The sequence below is a fragment of the Athene noctua genome, chromosome 21 (genome assembly GCF_965140245.1).
Source record: "Athene noctua chromosome 21, bAthNoc1.hap1.1, whole genome shotgun sequence".
Lineage (NCBI taxonomy): Eukaryota > Metazoa > Chordata > Aves > Strigiformes > Strigidae > Athene > Athene noctua.
This window is the reverse complement of record NC_134057.1, coordinates 10,802,918-10,819,678: the sequence shown is the minus strand read 5'-3', so window position 1 is coordinate 10,819,678 and position 16,761 is coordinate 10,802,918. Positions and strand designations below refer to the sequence as shown.

The 16,761-nt window shown below is 40.5% G+C and overlaps 1 protein-coding gene across 2 annotated transcripts in view; it reads right to left on the bottom strand.

Annotated features, from left to right (window-relative positions):
• Window positions 1-620: 620 nt before the first annotated feature.
• The window catches only part of LDB3 (LIM domain binding 3), a 74,194-nt gene continuing 58,053 nt past the window's right edge, over window positions 621-16,761 (bottom strand). Inside the window, exons 5-9 of one of the 2 annotated variants that reach the window (XM_074924468.1) lie at window positions 15,407-15,429; window positions 11,742-11,945; window positions 6,248-6,417; window positions 5,268-5,304; window positions 621-1,558 (exon numbers count right to left, since the gene is read on the bottom strand). In XM_074924468.1, the coding sequence (XP_074780569.1) occupies window positions 1,462-1,558; window positions 5,268-5,304; window positions 6,248-6,417; window positions 11,742-11,945; window positions 15,407-15,429 (531 nt within the window). In that variant the 3' untranslated portion in view covers window positions 621-1,461. The remainder of the gene's footprint in view (window positions 1,559-5,267; window positions 5,305-6,247; window positions 6,418-11,741; window positions 11,946-15,406; window positions 15,430-16,761) is intronic. The other variant, XM_074924467.1, reaches the window with a different exon arrangement.

The window sequence follows — 16,761 nt, the reverse complement described above, 5'->3', positions numbered from 1 at the left end:
GCTTTGTACTAAATGGCATGCTTACTGAATTGCTACGGTACTTATCTAAGAGAAGTGAAATGCATTTTAAAAGGAACTAGTGCTCATATACTCTTAAATATTACCAAAAAAAACCCTAATTTTTTTTTTAAGTATGATAGCTATTTTTTTTTTTTTCCTTTAAACACTCCAGTATTTGGTTGATTCATGCAAAATTCTCCATCAACAGTAGCTTTTCCTTTCTTGTACAACACAGAAAAACAATGTAAGCTCGAATGAACTTTGTTCTTGTGTGGACTGCTGGTACAAATTCCATGAGCACAAAGTAATAATTACTGCCAGAGAATGCATGTTATTCAGATGGAAATGCTAAAGGATATTATCAACAGGTTGTCATCTAACATCTATTAATTATGCTTTATTTTCATTCACACCTAATGAAGTATTTTTTCACTTCTTTTGTTGTTCTTTCAACTGCTTTGTCAGGTTTATTCTAATTCAGATAACCGAAAAGTCGGTAAGAATTAGAAAATTTGGTCAAAAAGCTTTCTCCTATTGCGGAAAGTTCTCCTTTCAAGATTCAGTTGAAGCAGTTATTGTTTTTAAAACATAACAAAGTACTGTGTAAAACAGGCACATAATTATTTTAGTTTTAAAACCTTTTATTTCAGATAAAGCATGCTGCTATATACAGAAAAAAATGTGGGTCAAAGCAAGAGCAATACAGAATGGGCAACAGATACCTTAAAACTTACATATTCCTTAAAACTTACAAGATGCTTTTAAAAACTTCAGTGCACCGGTAGTACTATATATTCTTCTCACTCCTAAATCACCTCTAGCAAAATGTTATTTCCTCACAGATCCTGAGCAACCACAGCTATCTCTAGCTTTCATAATAACGACAGATTCAGGTTTCCAACAGAAAACTTAACAGCAACGGTTCGGCAAATGACTTCTACCAGTATAATATATCGAAGGAACATAACTTCACATTGCTAATACCTTATTTCAAACAGCATTACTCAGCTATGCAATCTGTGTTGTACATTTAGCAAAGTCTAGGCCAGGCTCAGTCAGTTTTCCTTTTCATCTTCCTTTCTCCTACTTAATTATCTTTACAGCAGTAAAACTCTGTAAAAGTCTAATTCCTCTTCTAAAGAAACGCTATCAATAACTTCCCTCTCATTTTCTCCTAGAATTAAAGTCAAGAGAGTACAACAGTGATGTTTTCCTGTATGTGGAAGTTACATTTGATATAGGAAAGGACAAAAGCTAATCTACTTCAGAACGAAGAACGTGAACCAGGTTGTAAAATGATTTGTACCTCTGGAGACAGGCTAACAACAGAGATCCACAAGAGAGAAAGGCCCTAGCAGTAAGGCTCCCCTGTGTGTGTGACACTCCTAGGCTCTAAGGACAGCAGTTGATTTTTTTACTGCAATTCTCTGTCTCGTGTATTTGCCTGCTGAACGCGGGCTTTTAACTTTTAACGTTAAGGATTTGCGCTGATAGGCCGTGATGCCAGTTGCGCAATTTGGCAAAGCGTGGGCTGTTACGGGTCGTTTCAAACCTTTCCCTGTGGCATGAAGAAAGAGAGACAGAGAGAGAGAGACAGAGACAGAGAGACACACACAGAGAAGAAAGAAAGGAGGGAGAAAGAAAGGGGTTAGGGACCATGGCTACCACTCCCCTGCCTTATAACTAGGGCAGTGGCAATTTATTTGGATTTTTCCTCAGCTTTCAAATCAGCAGAAGGAAGGCTGGGTGAGCCTTTATGGACCTTGGGTGAAATATTTTGCAGTTGCTCATTTCTGAGAAGTAACTTGATACAACCTTATATTCTTTGACTTGTGCTTGGTATTACAGGGCTGCTTTTGCTAGAAATGCAGTGTAATCCCGTTGTTTTCCTGCCAGCAGATTCTGTTGGCTTCCCCCTTCCCCAGCTGAGCAGGCAGTGAAAGTTAACGCCATACAAGAGCAAAATTAATGCAAATATTTTCCATTCTGTAACACCTAGGTCAGACTATATATACCCTGCTGTCCTTCCTGAAAGGACCATCAGCCACAGGTTTCAGCAGTACTTTCCTACAGCTCTTCCCAGGGGGAGTGAGTGTAAGTGTTGACATTTGCATAACTATTTCTGGCCATCAAAAAGCAGAATGACATGGGATTTTCAAAGCCCAGTCCTGTGAAGCACTGGACACCTCCTGCAAACACCCCTAGCTACCCCTGACTGCAGAAGGGGGCGCTCAAGCAAGTTGTCAGCAACATTCAGCACCTCTCAGGATTTAGTATTTTCTAGATGTTCATGTTTTGTAAATAAAAAGGGGAAAGAGGAGGACATGGGATGAGAGCACAGTCAAGAAATATATAAAACAGAACTGAAAATAAAATGTTCTTGTTATTTGCAAAACGCGTTTGATTCACTGCAAACAAGGTAATTTTCCTCTCATTATTTACACCCAAAATGCAAGACAGTTGTGTTAATGCCGCAGAACTTGAGAGTAAAACCAGCCAAACAGAAATGAACAGACTGGGCTGGTTTTACTTCTCAGCCTGAAGAAAGCACAAAACAATAAACAGAGTAAATACCAACAAATTCACTAATATTTCTAAATCTTCTGTTCCTAATAACACAGTGTCATTCAAGTAACACTCCTAAAGTTAGGAGTCTTGATGTATGACTTCTCAAACTCTCTTTTATGCTTTTAAGTTATTAAAATATATAATGTATTCCTAGCTGAACCTTCAAGTGATGTCAGAGCACGGTACCTACGGGGGGTCTTACATGGAATTTAAGAATTTCCCTACTGCTCTGAAGATACACCCCTCCATGCAAGGAGAAGGGATGCAGAAACGGCTCTTTGGCTTGAAATTTCCATCTTTCTGGAAAATATTCCGTAACAATCATCACAAAAGCACTGGGAATTTTTCACAGCAAGTTATGATCTGACGTGTGCCTTCAAAAGAGCAGTAGCACGAGCAAAGGACAGTCATGCAACGCGCTGATGAACATGAGCCAAAAGGAATGTCCTGCCACCTGAGGACTCCGAGGCCTTGGTGGTTCTGCTCAGAGCGTACGTCCTGAAGTTAGAAGCAGCAATCTAGAAGTGACTATTTTCGTGTAAAACAGATCTGCCAAAAATAAGCTATGTGTATTTTTTTTTTCGTCCCCAAGTGTTTGGAAGAAACCTGACCACCATTTCATGCTGGTCTTGCTGGCTACACCAGAGAGCTGACACAGAGACCAGGGAAAGCGCCAGAGACTGCTCACAGCACCACCAGAGTTCCCCACACTCTGAAATCTCTGGCAGCTCAAGTTTTGGAACGTGAAGATTTTTCCAAATGCCAATACAGCATGGAATTATTGCAACAACGAATCTGGAAAGCCTCAGGTTCCAGAGTTTTGTGGAAGCCCAGGAAACCTTCCAGGTGATCCCAAAGTGTGGGCATGGAGAAAGGTGTGGTGGTGCTGGCTGTCTGCAGTAGACACTGCAGAGGAGTGCCTGCTTCACCATCGTATGGATCCTGTGCATCTTTCCATCCTCTGCAAAACCCAAAAGCAGCAGGGGCTTTGCCAAAAGATTAAACTGAAGGGGTCCAGTAGGCCCAAAAGGGCAGCACACGGTGGGTGTGTGCACAACCAGGGCTGTTGCTACCAAATCTGCAGCGGAGTATGTGCAACGTCTGAGGGAGGTGCCAAGCCACCAAGGTGGGGCAAACCCTGTCAGTGGTAGGTGGGAGAGCCCGTTTCAGTCCTTGCACCAGAGCTCGTGTCACTTACACTGACCTGTGTAACTACCGAGTATGTACTCACTTCTGCCTCTGCTCCCAGTGAACGTCTTTAAACTTCTCTAGGTAATACACCTGTGCCTAAATACACCCATAACTGTCCTTGGGAATACAGTGATACCTCAAAACTCCAGAAAACGTGCAGAGCACAGTCATGTACTTTAAGTTACACTGAACAGAGTGTGCAATTTACACAACGATGTGTTACAGGATCATTATTTTCAGCATATCTGATACCAAGGTACGTTTCCAATATCTAGTATTTTCCAAAGCCACAGACTACAGCTATAAAGATTCTTTCTTTAAAACATTTGCCTCTCAGATATGTATGGGGGGCCGTTAAATTCAGCACAATGCTTTAAACCCCATCATAATGAGGAATTGGGTGTGTGCCGTTACATCTAAGCAGATAATGCACAATACATTTAATAAGAATTAGGCTTGAACATTTGAGGGAAGAAATAAATCCCTGAGGGATGTGATGTCAAGCCTGATGTTCAGGCACCTAGCCATGAACTTCGGTGACCTGTAATAACAAACATAAACTGGAAGTATACTTATATTTTCACAGGGAAGATAGACATCTTTCTCACTGGTTCAACATTTGTAACTTGTACTGTGATCAAAAGCTCAGAACTTTTATAGAAACCATATGGCAGTAAAAAAAAAAAATTAAGAAGAGAGACAGTGGATTGAGTATCAAACACATCACAAACCCAGCCAGTGGCTCAGAGTAGCCAACGTTGTACAGGGATTTGAAGTATGCAGAGAGAAACTCAGGCTTGCATGCAGGATGCTCTGATTCAGTTTTTAAACTCAACATAAGAATCTAATAAATCTATCTCCTGGCTATGCAGGACAACACAAGATGATAATAAATCTTCAAGTCCTTATTACTGAACAGATCCACTTTTTCAGTGGTTTTGGAAGGTCATATGAAACAAATACATTTATCCCCTAGCAAAAGCAGTCCTGTGCTTCCATATTCTGCAAATTCGGGTTGTTTTTATTCCAAGCAAAACATAAGCAAATGATTATAGATATGGATGGAAAAAAACTCCTTTATCATTTCAGAAGAATCAAATATCAATCACAGGGTCATCCAAATAAATTGCTCACGAATTTCAGTACTATCACATTATATATTTTCACCCCGTTACACAATCAAGTTGTTACAGAGGGCTTCATCTCAGGAACTCACTGCATTCACACACCCAGTAAAGTACACGGAAACTGCATGTGCAGAGAGCTCTCAGACTGGAACACACACTTCAAGATTTTATGCTGTCTTGCCTAAAAACATGCTCATTTATTATCCTTTTCATTCAAATACCTCTCACTGATAACATTTTAATTTTAGTGATTTTTAAGTAAACGTATTAGAATAGTTTAGGAGAAAAAGATAATAATAAACATTCACATTAATGCTGTTTTAAACCATTATTTGGTTATCAGTAAGGACAAAGCCATATTTTTCACAGGGAGTTGCCTACCTTGACCTCCTCAGGGCTTCTTCATCTGGATCTTGCACTGCAGGCAAAAAAATTGCTTCCGTTAATAAGGAAAGAAAGAAAAGAAGGAATTTGCTTTCTGATGAAATTATAAATTCATTAGAAAGGTAGAAGCCTATCTAAAGGGGCAGTCATGCTGACTTTGCAGCAGCGGATTTTGTAAGAACAGCATGAAGACGAGCAGCTCCCTAGAGAAGGATGTTACTAAGAGAGTAGCTGTTACTTTCTCATTCATTTATTAGCAATGTTTCTCGGCTGTAGGCAATGATCCTACACAGGGCCCGCTGTTTTGTAGGAAAGCACAAGAGGCAGCAGTAGATTCATGAGGAGGAAATACTGAGTATTTCCCTCTGGTGTGGGAAAGGTCCCTGAATTTCCTTCTCTCTAGCTCAGAAACAAGCTCTGAGGGTGGTACCAGGTGATAAATAAACATTTCCATAGGCAACAAGGAGCATAAGTTCAAGCTCCCATGGCATTCACAGCAGGTCTAGGTAACAGGGCTGACAGAAATACAGGTTCAATACAAGTGCTGATCCATGATTTTTTTTGACCTCCGGAAGTCTCTGCTCTAAAAGACTGTTAAGAGAGACATACATCGTTTATCTTTTTTTCTAATGAATTGTCAGCTTTGTATGTCTAGGCTGCTGGAAAATGAAAGATTAACGCTGCAGGAATTTGATTTGTAAGCAAGAACTATGGGGTCTTTTGCTGTACAGTCTGTGATACTTTTATGGTGAGACCTTGCAGATCAAGTAATTTTCTTCATAAAGCATAAGGTGAGATTGACCATTCTGGCTTCCTAGTTCCCTCAAGTCACCTGCAGGGTTCTCTGAGCTTAGCTCTCGCTGACAGTGACTACAGCCTGGACGTGAGTCTTCCCTGAGTACCACTTGCTCATACTGAGGTAAGGAAGCCGGGAGGCTGAGATCGGGATGAGGGGGGTGTTTTGTTACTCGACTTACTGTACTCTGTTCCGGTCATCTGCGCGAGGATGCGGAAGGACTTAGACTGCAGATTGGCAGAACGGCGACTCCAGTCCTCGGTTTCATCTTCAGGCTTGTTCTGAGTTTTAAGCACAGCCTGATACACCGGAGAGGCACTGTCTACGTGAGGATCTTTAATGGGAAGGGTACTGCAATTCAGAAAGTGAAACGTTGTGAAACAGCACACGGTCGCTTTCATCCCAACCTCTCTCTGGTCTTACAGCTTCTCATCCAGAATAACAGCAATCCAAAACAAGGCTTTGAGAAATATCACTTTTTTTAAAAAAAAAAAACAACACAGTTTCACATGAATTAAGAATGTTATGGCTCATTCTATCTTTGAAATGGTCTGTTATCATTCAAATCTGCATATTCAAAATAGTCCAAAAATGCTTAGAAATGCCTGTTCATTATTCCTCAGCCAGTGTAGCCACAAGCTTACAGTGGTCAGGATAACGTGTGGTGATAAAGAGGAGGATGCCAGGCAAAAACCTTTATTTCTGAGCATTCTCGCCCCATATTATTTCTTACAAAAATGGCTTCATGTTGATACAGTTTTATGTTATCTCTCATTACGGTTTGGGGCCAGTGTATTTTAAAGTTGCAATTAGAAATAAAAAATACTTTTCATTTTAAAAATAGTGTGATAGGCTATTATAGCTTTTTCTAGAGATGATTATTCTTTGTCAAACTCTTAATTAAAACTTCCAGCTGCCATAACTCTGGATTCATTGTCTACTAAACATGTGAAATGTAAGAATTCTAGACTTGCACTCAAGACTTGCATACGTACTTTGTGTCTGAAATCTTTAACAGCAGAATGTCTCTGAGCGTCTTACGACATCTCCGTTCACCTTGCAAAGTGATATATTCAGGAAGCAACTTCCAATTTTGCACACCTAAAGTCAAAGCTACAAAGCTCTGTGCACACGTGAGGTAACCTCTCTTTGATTTATGATGTAAGCTAGAAACAGACCTAGTAACTTAAGAGCTTTTTTTTTTTTTTTTTTTCCCTGTGAAAATAACTTCTGCATAGCATACAGTTAAAATTAAATATTAGCAGAGCTGCAGAAATATACACTGGGGGGATGATGTGTGCTTGGAGTAACTTGGCTCCATGACTTCTCTAAATACAAGGTCTATTTTTGAAGCAAGTGATTTATTGCAACAGCTTTAACATGCTATTCCATATAGAGCTCTGCAAGCAGCATGCTCAACTTTATGAAAATTGAGAAATGGCTCCGTTAAAAGTTAAGGGCCATTTGGTCCAACTAAGTCACTGCTATAAAGTTCCAGGAGCAGTCACCTGCTATAAAACTTGCTTCCTTGGTTCAGGCTCAGAGTTAGTGCTCTCTAAGATACCATTGTGCAGAGAAAAATCTACAGAGAAATTGGGTTTGTGGTTTGAAAGCCTGAGAGGAATAATGAAAAAGCCAAGAAGCATGTCTGGTATCCTACATACAGCAATAACATACTGTAATAAAAAGCGTTACCAGGCAGTGCCTTAAATATCAGCATTTTCCAGCTGACACCTTCTCCTCTCCAGCACTGCAGCATACGAGCTCTTCTAATGGATCTGCACCCAGCAGTAGCACAGGGTGTGTTCTTCAGGTGAGATTCAGAAATGGTATGTGCTTATATGTACTATGGACCCAAAAGCACCCCATCTCTTTAGGATTTATTTTTTTTTAATAGAGGAGTATTTATATTCCTTATAACCGCCAGTATATACAAACTTCTTAACTTTCTTGAGGACCCAGCAGGTTACAAAACCCAGTCAGTTTTCATTTATATGTTTCATCGCAGTCGCCTATGTGATGGAGCATAGCTTAGAAAAAACCCCCTGACTCTTCAGTTTAAGCTCTGCCACAAAAAAATTAAAGTTCTGTATAAAAGTCTCTCAGGGTGGAAATCGCCCTACAGGAGGAAGCAGCGTTTTCCAGCTCCTTTTCCAGCTCGTGTTTCCTAGACCTCTATCGTTACAACATCGAAACACCAGCAGGTATGGAAGGCATAATGAGGACTTGGCTATGCTGGGGAGGGTTTGCCATCAGTGGCTTCCACTAGTGTCGCTCCCATGTACACCAGTGGACCAAAGAGTGCCCCGTCCTTCTTCAGACGGAAAATGGGAGAGTGAGCAGTGCTCTTCCTCTTCCGGCCCTGCCTACCCGGCAGAAGGGCCTGCTGAGGCTGGGAACTGAGCGCAGCACCGAGTTCTGCCTCCTGTTGGCTTAAAGCAGAAATAATCTTTATACGGAGAAGAGATACTCTGTAATACCAAAAGCCAGACAGCAACTCCCTCGTGACCGTGCTGCTGCCCCTTCTCGCTCCTGGCTGTGCTGAGTTGTCACCGTAAAGGGTCCGGCAGAAGTTCCCCGAAGGGGACCCAGGTTTCAGGTTCCAGAGGCACTCCAGGCCGGTGCCTTAGTACTGCCCGAGCACACAGCACCTCGCCCTGCCTGACTGTCAGGGCTGACAGCCCGGTTTTGGCCAACAGTTGACTTCATAGCCCCCAGATCTACTTTTTAATGCCGCTGAAGCTTAAAAAACCTGCTGTGTGTGACAGCAAATTTCACAGCTGCTATCATGATGGTTGTAAAGAGGATAATAAACCACTGGATAAACAGGACTGCTGATTTCAACCACGGGCTACTGTGGCAACAGCAGTGTGCAAGTCATGGGCAGTTCAAATTTGGTTTAATTGGTTTAAATCCTCTAGCTGAAATGCTTTGTTCTTATATTACGCCCAATATACAAAAAAAGCAGTTTAAAAGTCTACGTCTAGATACGCCACTAGTTCAAAGGTAGTTAAAAACTGCTAAAGGCCGGACTACAAATTTCACAGTAGCAATGTGTGGCATTAATATGACATATTAATATCCTTATGGTGGATGATTAAGGCAGGAAATGGAGCTTGGTGAATTAACCTTCCCTAGCAGAATGAAACAAGTTCGTATAAATTGAACTAAATTAATGCAGTAATTTGGAATGTTTCCAACTCTGTCTTTAATGCAACAGGCCTTTTTCTTTTTTTTTTTTTTTCTTTTTAAATCATAATTATATTCTGAGTTACTAGGACATATGAGCCACTCAGCATGAAGTGTAAAATAGAGCGGATCGCTGATTATGAGCATTTCATAAACCTAAATGTGACAGTTGATTCTCTCAGACAGCCTAGAGATGCACATAACCATGTTAATACCTCCATTATACCTCTACTTAATTTAATTTTTTTCCATCTGGGTGTGTATGTGCAGAAATATCATGCATCTTTAAACATATTACTTTAAAATGATGTTACTGAAAAAAAAATTCTTCCCAAATGGGTTAGAACTTCTGAGAATTTTTTATATTATAGCCCAAAGTATTTTAGTAGGTTTCAATAAAAATTTGTTCCCCTTTTTCACATCATCGTACAAGTCACACATTATTAACATTAAAACAAGCTTTAAAGACAGTCAAACCTCTTTGAATAAGTAGCAATGTGATTTTTTTTTTTTTCTTGGGACTTCACTATAAACTCTGGGTTAACATGCAAACCACTCGCTGGAGTCATTATTCAGATTTAATTTAAGTAGGTAAGTAAAAAACTTAGGAACACTGCAGAGTTCTACCCTTGATACAGACATACAATGAAATATCGTGCCTTTGGCTATTTGACTGTTTCCAACTATTTAAAAAAAGCTCTAAGAAGTTAAAAAAACAACCAACCAACCAACCAAAAAAAAACCCAACAAAAAACCAACCCACCACACAAACTCATGCAGACTGGTAAGTTATCCAGCCAAACGGACTTATTGTAGAGGATACACGAGAGACTTCAGTTTGTACAATCACATTATTGACTCTGCTGCTAGAACTGTTAGACGTCAATCCTGATAAAGTTGTTGGACTTACGTCTACTTACGCGACCTGTGAATTTGGCTAAAGCTGCATAATGGAGGTTTGACAGAAATGTACCGACACATCATTTTACTGCAACCAACTCTTGGTTCTTGGTATAGCAAAAGCAATTGAAATAAAGCAACACAGAGTGAGAAAAGATAAAGTCGGGGTATTAAAATTTTTCTACCTTTAAGTTCCAGCATGAGGTCTGAATAACTGCAGTATAAATAATTTAAATGCTTTCCTTTGTGTTTGCCATGGTGATCCAGTACACGTCAGTTATTCTCCAAGCGACACGAGCCTGATTCTGATCTCACTGACTTAAGTTAAAGCATCACTGATTTCAAGTGGTCAAACAGAAACTGAATTCTTATCTTAAGCCTGTCTATTCTTCATCACCGATAAAACAAGTAAGCGGTGTTTCTAGCTACTGTCTGCCAAAAAGAAGAGAAGCCCTTCAGATCTGCAGTTGGAGTATGCTTACCATCTCACATCCACCTTGTGGCTTCAGGGCTTATCTCTAACATAAAATGAAAAGCTCAAAGAAGAGTAATTAAGTGCTGAGACCAAATTATAGGCAGAAGAATTGAGACAAAATGAATCAGTACACAAGTTGGTCTGCTTTTATATAACAAATTTCTCATACAAATATTTCTGCATTAAGCATAATCTTATCTCAGACTTGATCAACTAAGCAAACCAAGGAACACCCTCAGCTTCCAGTGCAAATTAAAGTTGAGAATATCACAGTGGTCAAAGCAACACCTTAAGGAAATGAGTTACAGGTTTAATTGACTGAGTATCAGTCAACGGGTAGGCCACTGTTATATCAGCAAAAACCTTGCCTTTAGATAAAAACTGCTGTTAATGGTACAAAACAAACTACCGAGAAGATTGTTTAGTCACTAAGTATTAAGACTTTAAAGCAAAGGAATTACAAAACAGGCTGTAGCTCACAGCACAGCAGAGTCCCCTGCACCTGACGGCACGCAGGAAGAGAGGCATTAGTTTCTTCTGGGCCAGGTGAATGTCAGGCCTAGGAGTCACATTCCAAAATTTATGAGATAAGAGTACCAGAAACATGCACTGGAAAAGCAGACTTATTCAAGATCAATGGCTTTTGCCATAGTCCAAAGGATATGTGTAAGACACGTGTGCTGTGTGTAAACTAGGGACAGGAGTAGTAGAGCACAGCACTCCGTTCTGAAGAATAAAACAGTAGCCAGGACTAAATACGCACTTTGTGCTCTCCATGTATCAACAGAATTTCTGCCCCCTCTTTCCTGTTCTTTCCACGTTGTGCGTGTAATACCGTGGTTATCCCACACAGCACAATCATCCTAAGTGAGAAGCTAGCCAAGGTCACATACAGAGCACCAGATATTGTGGGGTTTACCAGGTCTAGGAAGAACACCAAAAAAGAAATGTTACATTTTCTAACTCTCTAGCCTTTTAACTTCGTGCTTTCAAACAAATCCTGTCTAGGATTGTGTTTTTCATGTGTAAGATACTTCAGGAGTGCAGGAGGATCCTGCTGTTAGCTGGATCATGCAGACAAAGAACATTCCACACCAGGAAATGACCTTACCTAGCAAATTCTCCACCCTGGGCTTGTGCCTGGCCTGCAATTGCATCCATGATAGCATCTTGGGAATACATGCTGATCGGGGTGTTATACTGGGCATGAATTATGGTGGCCTTGCCACCCAGGCCTTTCACCTCAATGGGTTTGTGTGTAGACAGGGCAGAGTCCTTCAGGACACTGGGGTTGAAACGCTCCGTGAGCTCCGTGCTGGGGTGTGCAGGAGGGAGGCCGACAGGGAAGGGAGGGGAAGAAAGGAGAAAGGCGTGACAGTTCAGTGAGAGAAAAAGCACCAACAGAGGAGCATGCACGCGTGTTCATGGCATCTCACCACAAAAGCTGCTGGTCAAAGGATAAGAGGCACCATCAGCAGCAAGGAACAGATAAGCTGCTGTACTAATGGGTGCCATTGGTGTTGGCTCACGGATGTACAAAGACAAAAAAAAGGTTGTCATTGTATAAAAAATCATGACAAATCCCAAAGTATGTGATACGAATTAAAATTCTATTCTTACATGCATATAGACATGTAAGTGTACACAAACATACACACACACGTGTATATGCATGCCCAGGGGTGTACATACACACTGCAGACAATTCCCAGCTTATATACTGGATCCATTCTTACAAAGTGCTAGAAAGTGCAACGGGATGATCAGATGTCAGGTCCTCCATTATTTAGAAAGTTCCAGTATTTGTGTCTGGATTATAAATCATAATGAAATTTAGTACCTTGTGCCTTTTAACCTTCAAAGCTCTCCTCAGAAAGACTAATCCTCCCAAAATCTCCGGACAGCCAGCCGTAAGAGTTGCTGTAGCATGATAAATGCTCAGTCTCAGATCAAAATATCCTATATTGCAATCACTGGGACAACTTGCAGTAGCCACTGTATTTTCCAGTGACTCTATTTATGAGGAAAGATTTTTATTTGAGAAATTGAGCCATGAGCAAGTTACCTGAAGCTCCCGTTGGAACAGAACAAGTCAGTTTAATATCAGACTTCAGCTAAAGAGCACCTGGCTTCCCTGAAGTGCCCAGCTGTACGCTGCTCCAGTCCTAGAGTTGGGACTGAGCATTGCCTGGAGTTTCAGTGAACAAGCTAAACCTCAGCTGCCAGGCACTGAGGTAGCTGCTTTTCTCTAAGCTATGGGAGATGGATGAATCTCTAGTCCGAGCAGGAGGATGCCAGCACCGTGGATTTCGTATGCTCAGCAAACTGGGCAAACCTGACAACTCTGTCCTTTGGGCAATAACAGATATTTCACAAAGGTTTCATTTTTTAACCGAGCCCCAAAAGCTAGAAATAGATCTATCTCCCCCACAAAGAAATTTGACAAATGTAATCCCATTTGATCGGAAGAATTTTCCTTTTCAGTTTAAAATCATTACACTGTAAGTTTATCAACTATTAAGTCTTTCACTGAATTTGTTCATGTGACTGAACAACAGCTTCTCTGGCTGGCAAGGGAACACCAGCGTGCCTGCCCGCCGGGTCAGCCCAAGGGTGAGTGTGTAAACCAAACCCTCAACCCGCCGTGGAGGAAAAAGGAAAATCAAGTCAAGGTGGCAGCCATCTGACTTAATCTCTCAGGGATTATCGAAGCTGATGTGCCACTCTGAACCCAGCCAGGGGCTTCCACTGTGTTTTCAGCCTTTTGTTTGGTGGGATGCCCTGACTGCGGGTGGACAGTAAGAGAGATCAGTCACACATCATTCAAAACCCCGACAGCACACGGACAGCTGCATGCCTGAGGAACAGACACACCAGGATGCACATGCTATGTTACAGCCACAGCCTTCAGTTACACACAGCAACATTTTATGAGGGGGAACCAGAAAGCTGCATTATGCAGGCAAAAAGTGAAAATCATCTTTTTGCAAAGACATTTTCACATTTAAAATATCTCTCCATTAGCTACTCATCAACTATGATATTATTATTACACTGACATCGTCTGTTGAAGAGTGATGTGCAGAGACGTACAGGTTGTTACACTCTTGGCTTTTCAGCACGCACATGCCTTACTTTAACAAGAATCTCTTACTTTAACAAGAATCTCTTACTTTGACAAGAATCTCTTTTCTTTGTAACACCCTGAACGATCACATAACAATTACAAACACACAGGTCCTTGAGATCTTGAATTTAGTGTTTTCTGTCCCCAACACTTAGAAGTGTTGAAGAGATTCTAAACCCAAGATCTGAGAAGACTGTGTGAATGAAAAGACAGAGGTTAAATATTCCACTCTTAAAGAATAAAGTTCAAAGCCATTTGGTTTCTACAATCAATTATAAAAAACAAAAGCTAGTCATCTTAGAACAGCCGAAACTTCCCCAGCAGTAGCAGCAGTCGTGATGTAGGCTTTCACTTGGGGTACTGAAACAGTTTCAGCGGTGTCTTGCGAGAAGTTTTAGTCATATTACACATACCAAGGCAAAACTTTCACTGAAGTTAATGGTTTTACCATAAAAGTAAGAAAAAAGGGTACAGATTTTCAACTGCAGAGTTTTCTTTATGGCTCTGGAAGTAAACAGAAGATATTAGTGTTGGTGAGGGGTGCTGTGCTCTGGGACAAAGTGGCAGAGGTAGAACCCTAGAGACAGCTGGAGCACCTCTCCAAATGGATGGGACTTTTCTACTAAACTGGAGAAGGATCAGGAAAATAAATCCCAAAGCAAGACTAAGAAATAAAATAATTATCAGTGTAAATTAGCTAGCTTCATCACTCCAAAGGAGTGACATCATTTGCATGACATCATACACCTTATTAAAATCAACAGAGAATGCCAGATCAGTGTAAATTATATGATAAATATTATAATAAATATTATTTCAACTTGATGTATTCTACTACTTCTAACCTTCTCTTGTCAGTTTAAATTTATTTGAGTAATGTAATTATTTATTTTATGCTGAATTTAACCCAGTCTCCAGCAATTTCTGGACAGCACTCAGTTCAGAGACAGAAAGGGGGAATTTAGAGACAGAAAGGGGGAATTTAGAGACAGAAAGGGGGAATTTAGAGACAATCCTCTGGCCTTAAAAAAACTAAAGATCAAAGCTGAGGACACTGAGCTTTCCTACATAAAGCAGATCAATCACATTTTTAAATCGATAGTTGCTTCTTGTTTGGGCAATATGTTTCCTAAGGTAAATTACTTTTCAGATATTTTCCACATCAGTGTCTCATACCAATCTAAATTTGAATCTGAGGGGAGTAGGGCTTTGTAAATTAATTTAATGTTGAGGCTAAAAATACATCACTAATAATACAACAAAAAAGGCTCAGAGAAGGCTTCCCAAATCCTGAAGATACGAAGACTACTTGAAGAGTTAGGAGGAATTAAACCCGGCCTGCAGAGATGAAAACTTCTGAAAGCATTGACAAGAACTGAGCAAGCTCAGGTGCCAACTCCAGTTGCAGCATTAGAACATCACCACGGAATGCTGAACATGGGGTGTGCTGAGAAGGGAGCACCACTGGACAGCAGTGGCAGCCCAGGACACTTGCCATACCAGTAAGATTTAAAAAAAAAAAAAAAAATAAATTTCCACTTGCAGGCAGACACAGCAGGAACACAAGGGATCATGCTACCCCAGAAAACAAACCTTCACACAATACAGCGTAACACAAATACTTGGCACTGTATAGAAGTGATACTAACTTGGCAGCGGTGTTGGTTATGACCTAAAAGAAGAGAAAGAGAGCAAACAACATCAAAACCAAACAGAGAAAGTCAATAGTTTTTAGAGTGCAAAGGGCAAAAGGTATTTACAACAGCTTAGCAAAGCCTTTTTCAGACCATCTACAAATAAGAAAAAAAAAAAAAAAAAGTAAATGTATGCCTGAAAACCCCAACAAGATTAAGAAAGGAAAAAAAAATGTAGGGATTATAGTTGATCCACTAGGATTTAGTAGGGTACCATGGCATTTTGGCTGACCCTTGAATATGATTTTATTGCTATGCGTCCCTAGAAGTATTATCAAAGTGTATGGGGGGAGGGAGCAGGGGGAGAAAGAAGCATTTGCAGTGTATATCCTCATCTCAAAACAGCAAGTGAGTGGTAGAGATTATATTCTTCCCTCAGATGCTAAATATCCAGGGATGAAGTCTGTTCTCCTCAGTCTGCTCTCAGAGCTAGTATTGCAAGATGGATTTTTTGATCTTTTACATACTGGAGAATATCCGAAGAATATACTGGCAGATGTTTTAAACCTAAAACTAAGGAAAATGCCTTTGTATTTAACAAACTATTGCCCTAATCTGATTTACCTACATTATGCCAACAGCAGTGTAAACCAATCAATTTCAGCACAGTCATTCCTAATGTATTTCATGTGAAATGAAGCGAGTCTGTGCATTATCTCTTTTTTTGGATATCCCTATGAGGATATTTCATTCCATCTGCTATGCACACAGTAGGAAAAAAAAAAAAAAAAGTACGTTCATGCTACATCCTGCTTCGCTGCATAAACAAGAAGTGACAGTGGCTTGCACAGGAATTCCAAAGAAACACAACACAAAACTCGATGTGGGCCAAAGCTGGGGGCAATGGACAGACAGTGTCTCAGACTGCAATATTACATTATTTGCTAACAACACTTTCTGTTGGCTGCACAAATAGCATTAATGGGCTATGACATTTATTTTAACTTAGCTCTCTCAAAGTTTTGAATACTCATATATTTGACCCTTATATTCTTGTGTGAAGGGAAATTCATCATATTTTGCACAGAATACAAAGGAAGAGAGTCCAGGATCAGTTAACAAACATTTCTTATTTGGCTGCACAGAATGTTGACAGAACTGGGCACTGAACCTTCCAACTTCCTTCTGTGACATGTCTGGACCTGGGGTTGATGCAGACACGCAGGAAAGCGGAACACGGGCAACACAGGACAGCAGTGTTACTCTGTTAGAGTGACATTCAAAGTGGATTTGTCTCCTTCTGCTTTCGCCTTGTGGCACCTTTGATATTACTGCTGCTTTTTACATACAGACCTTTTGCACTGGCTCAT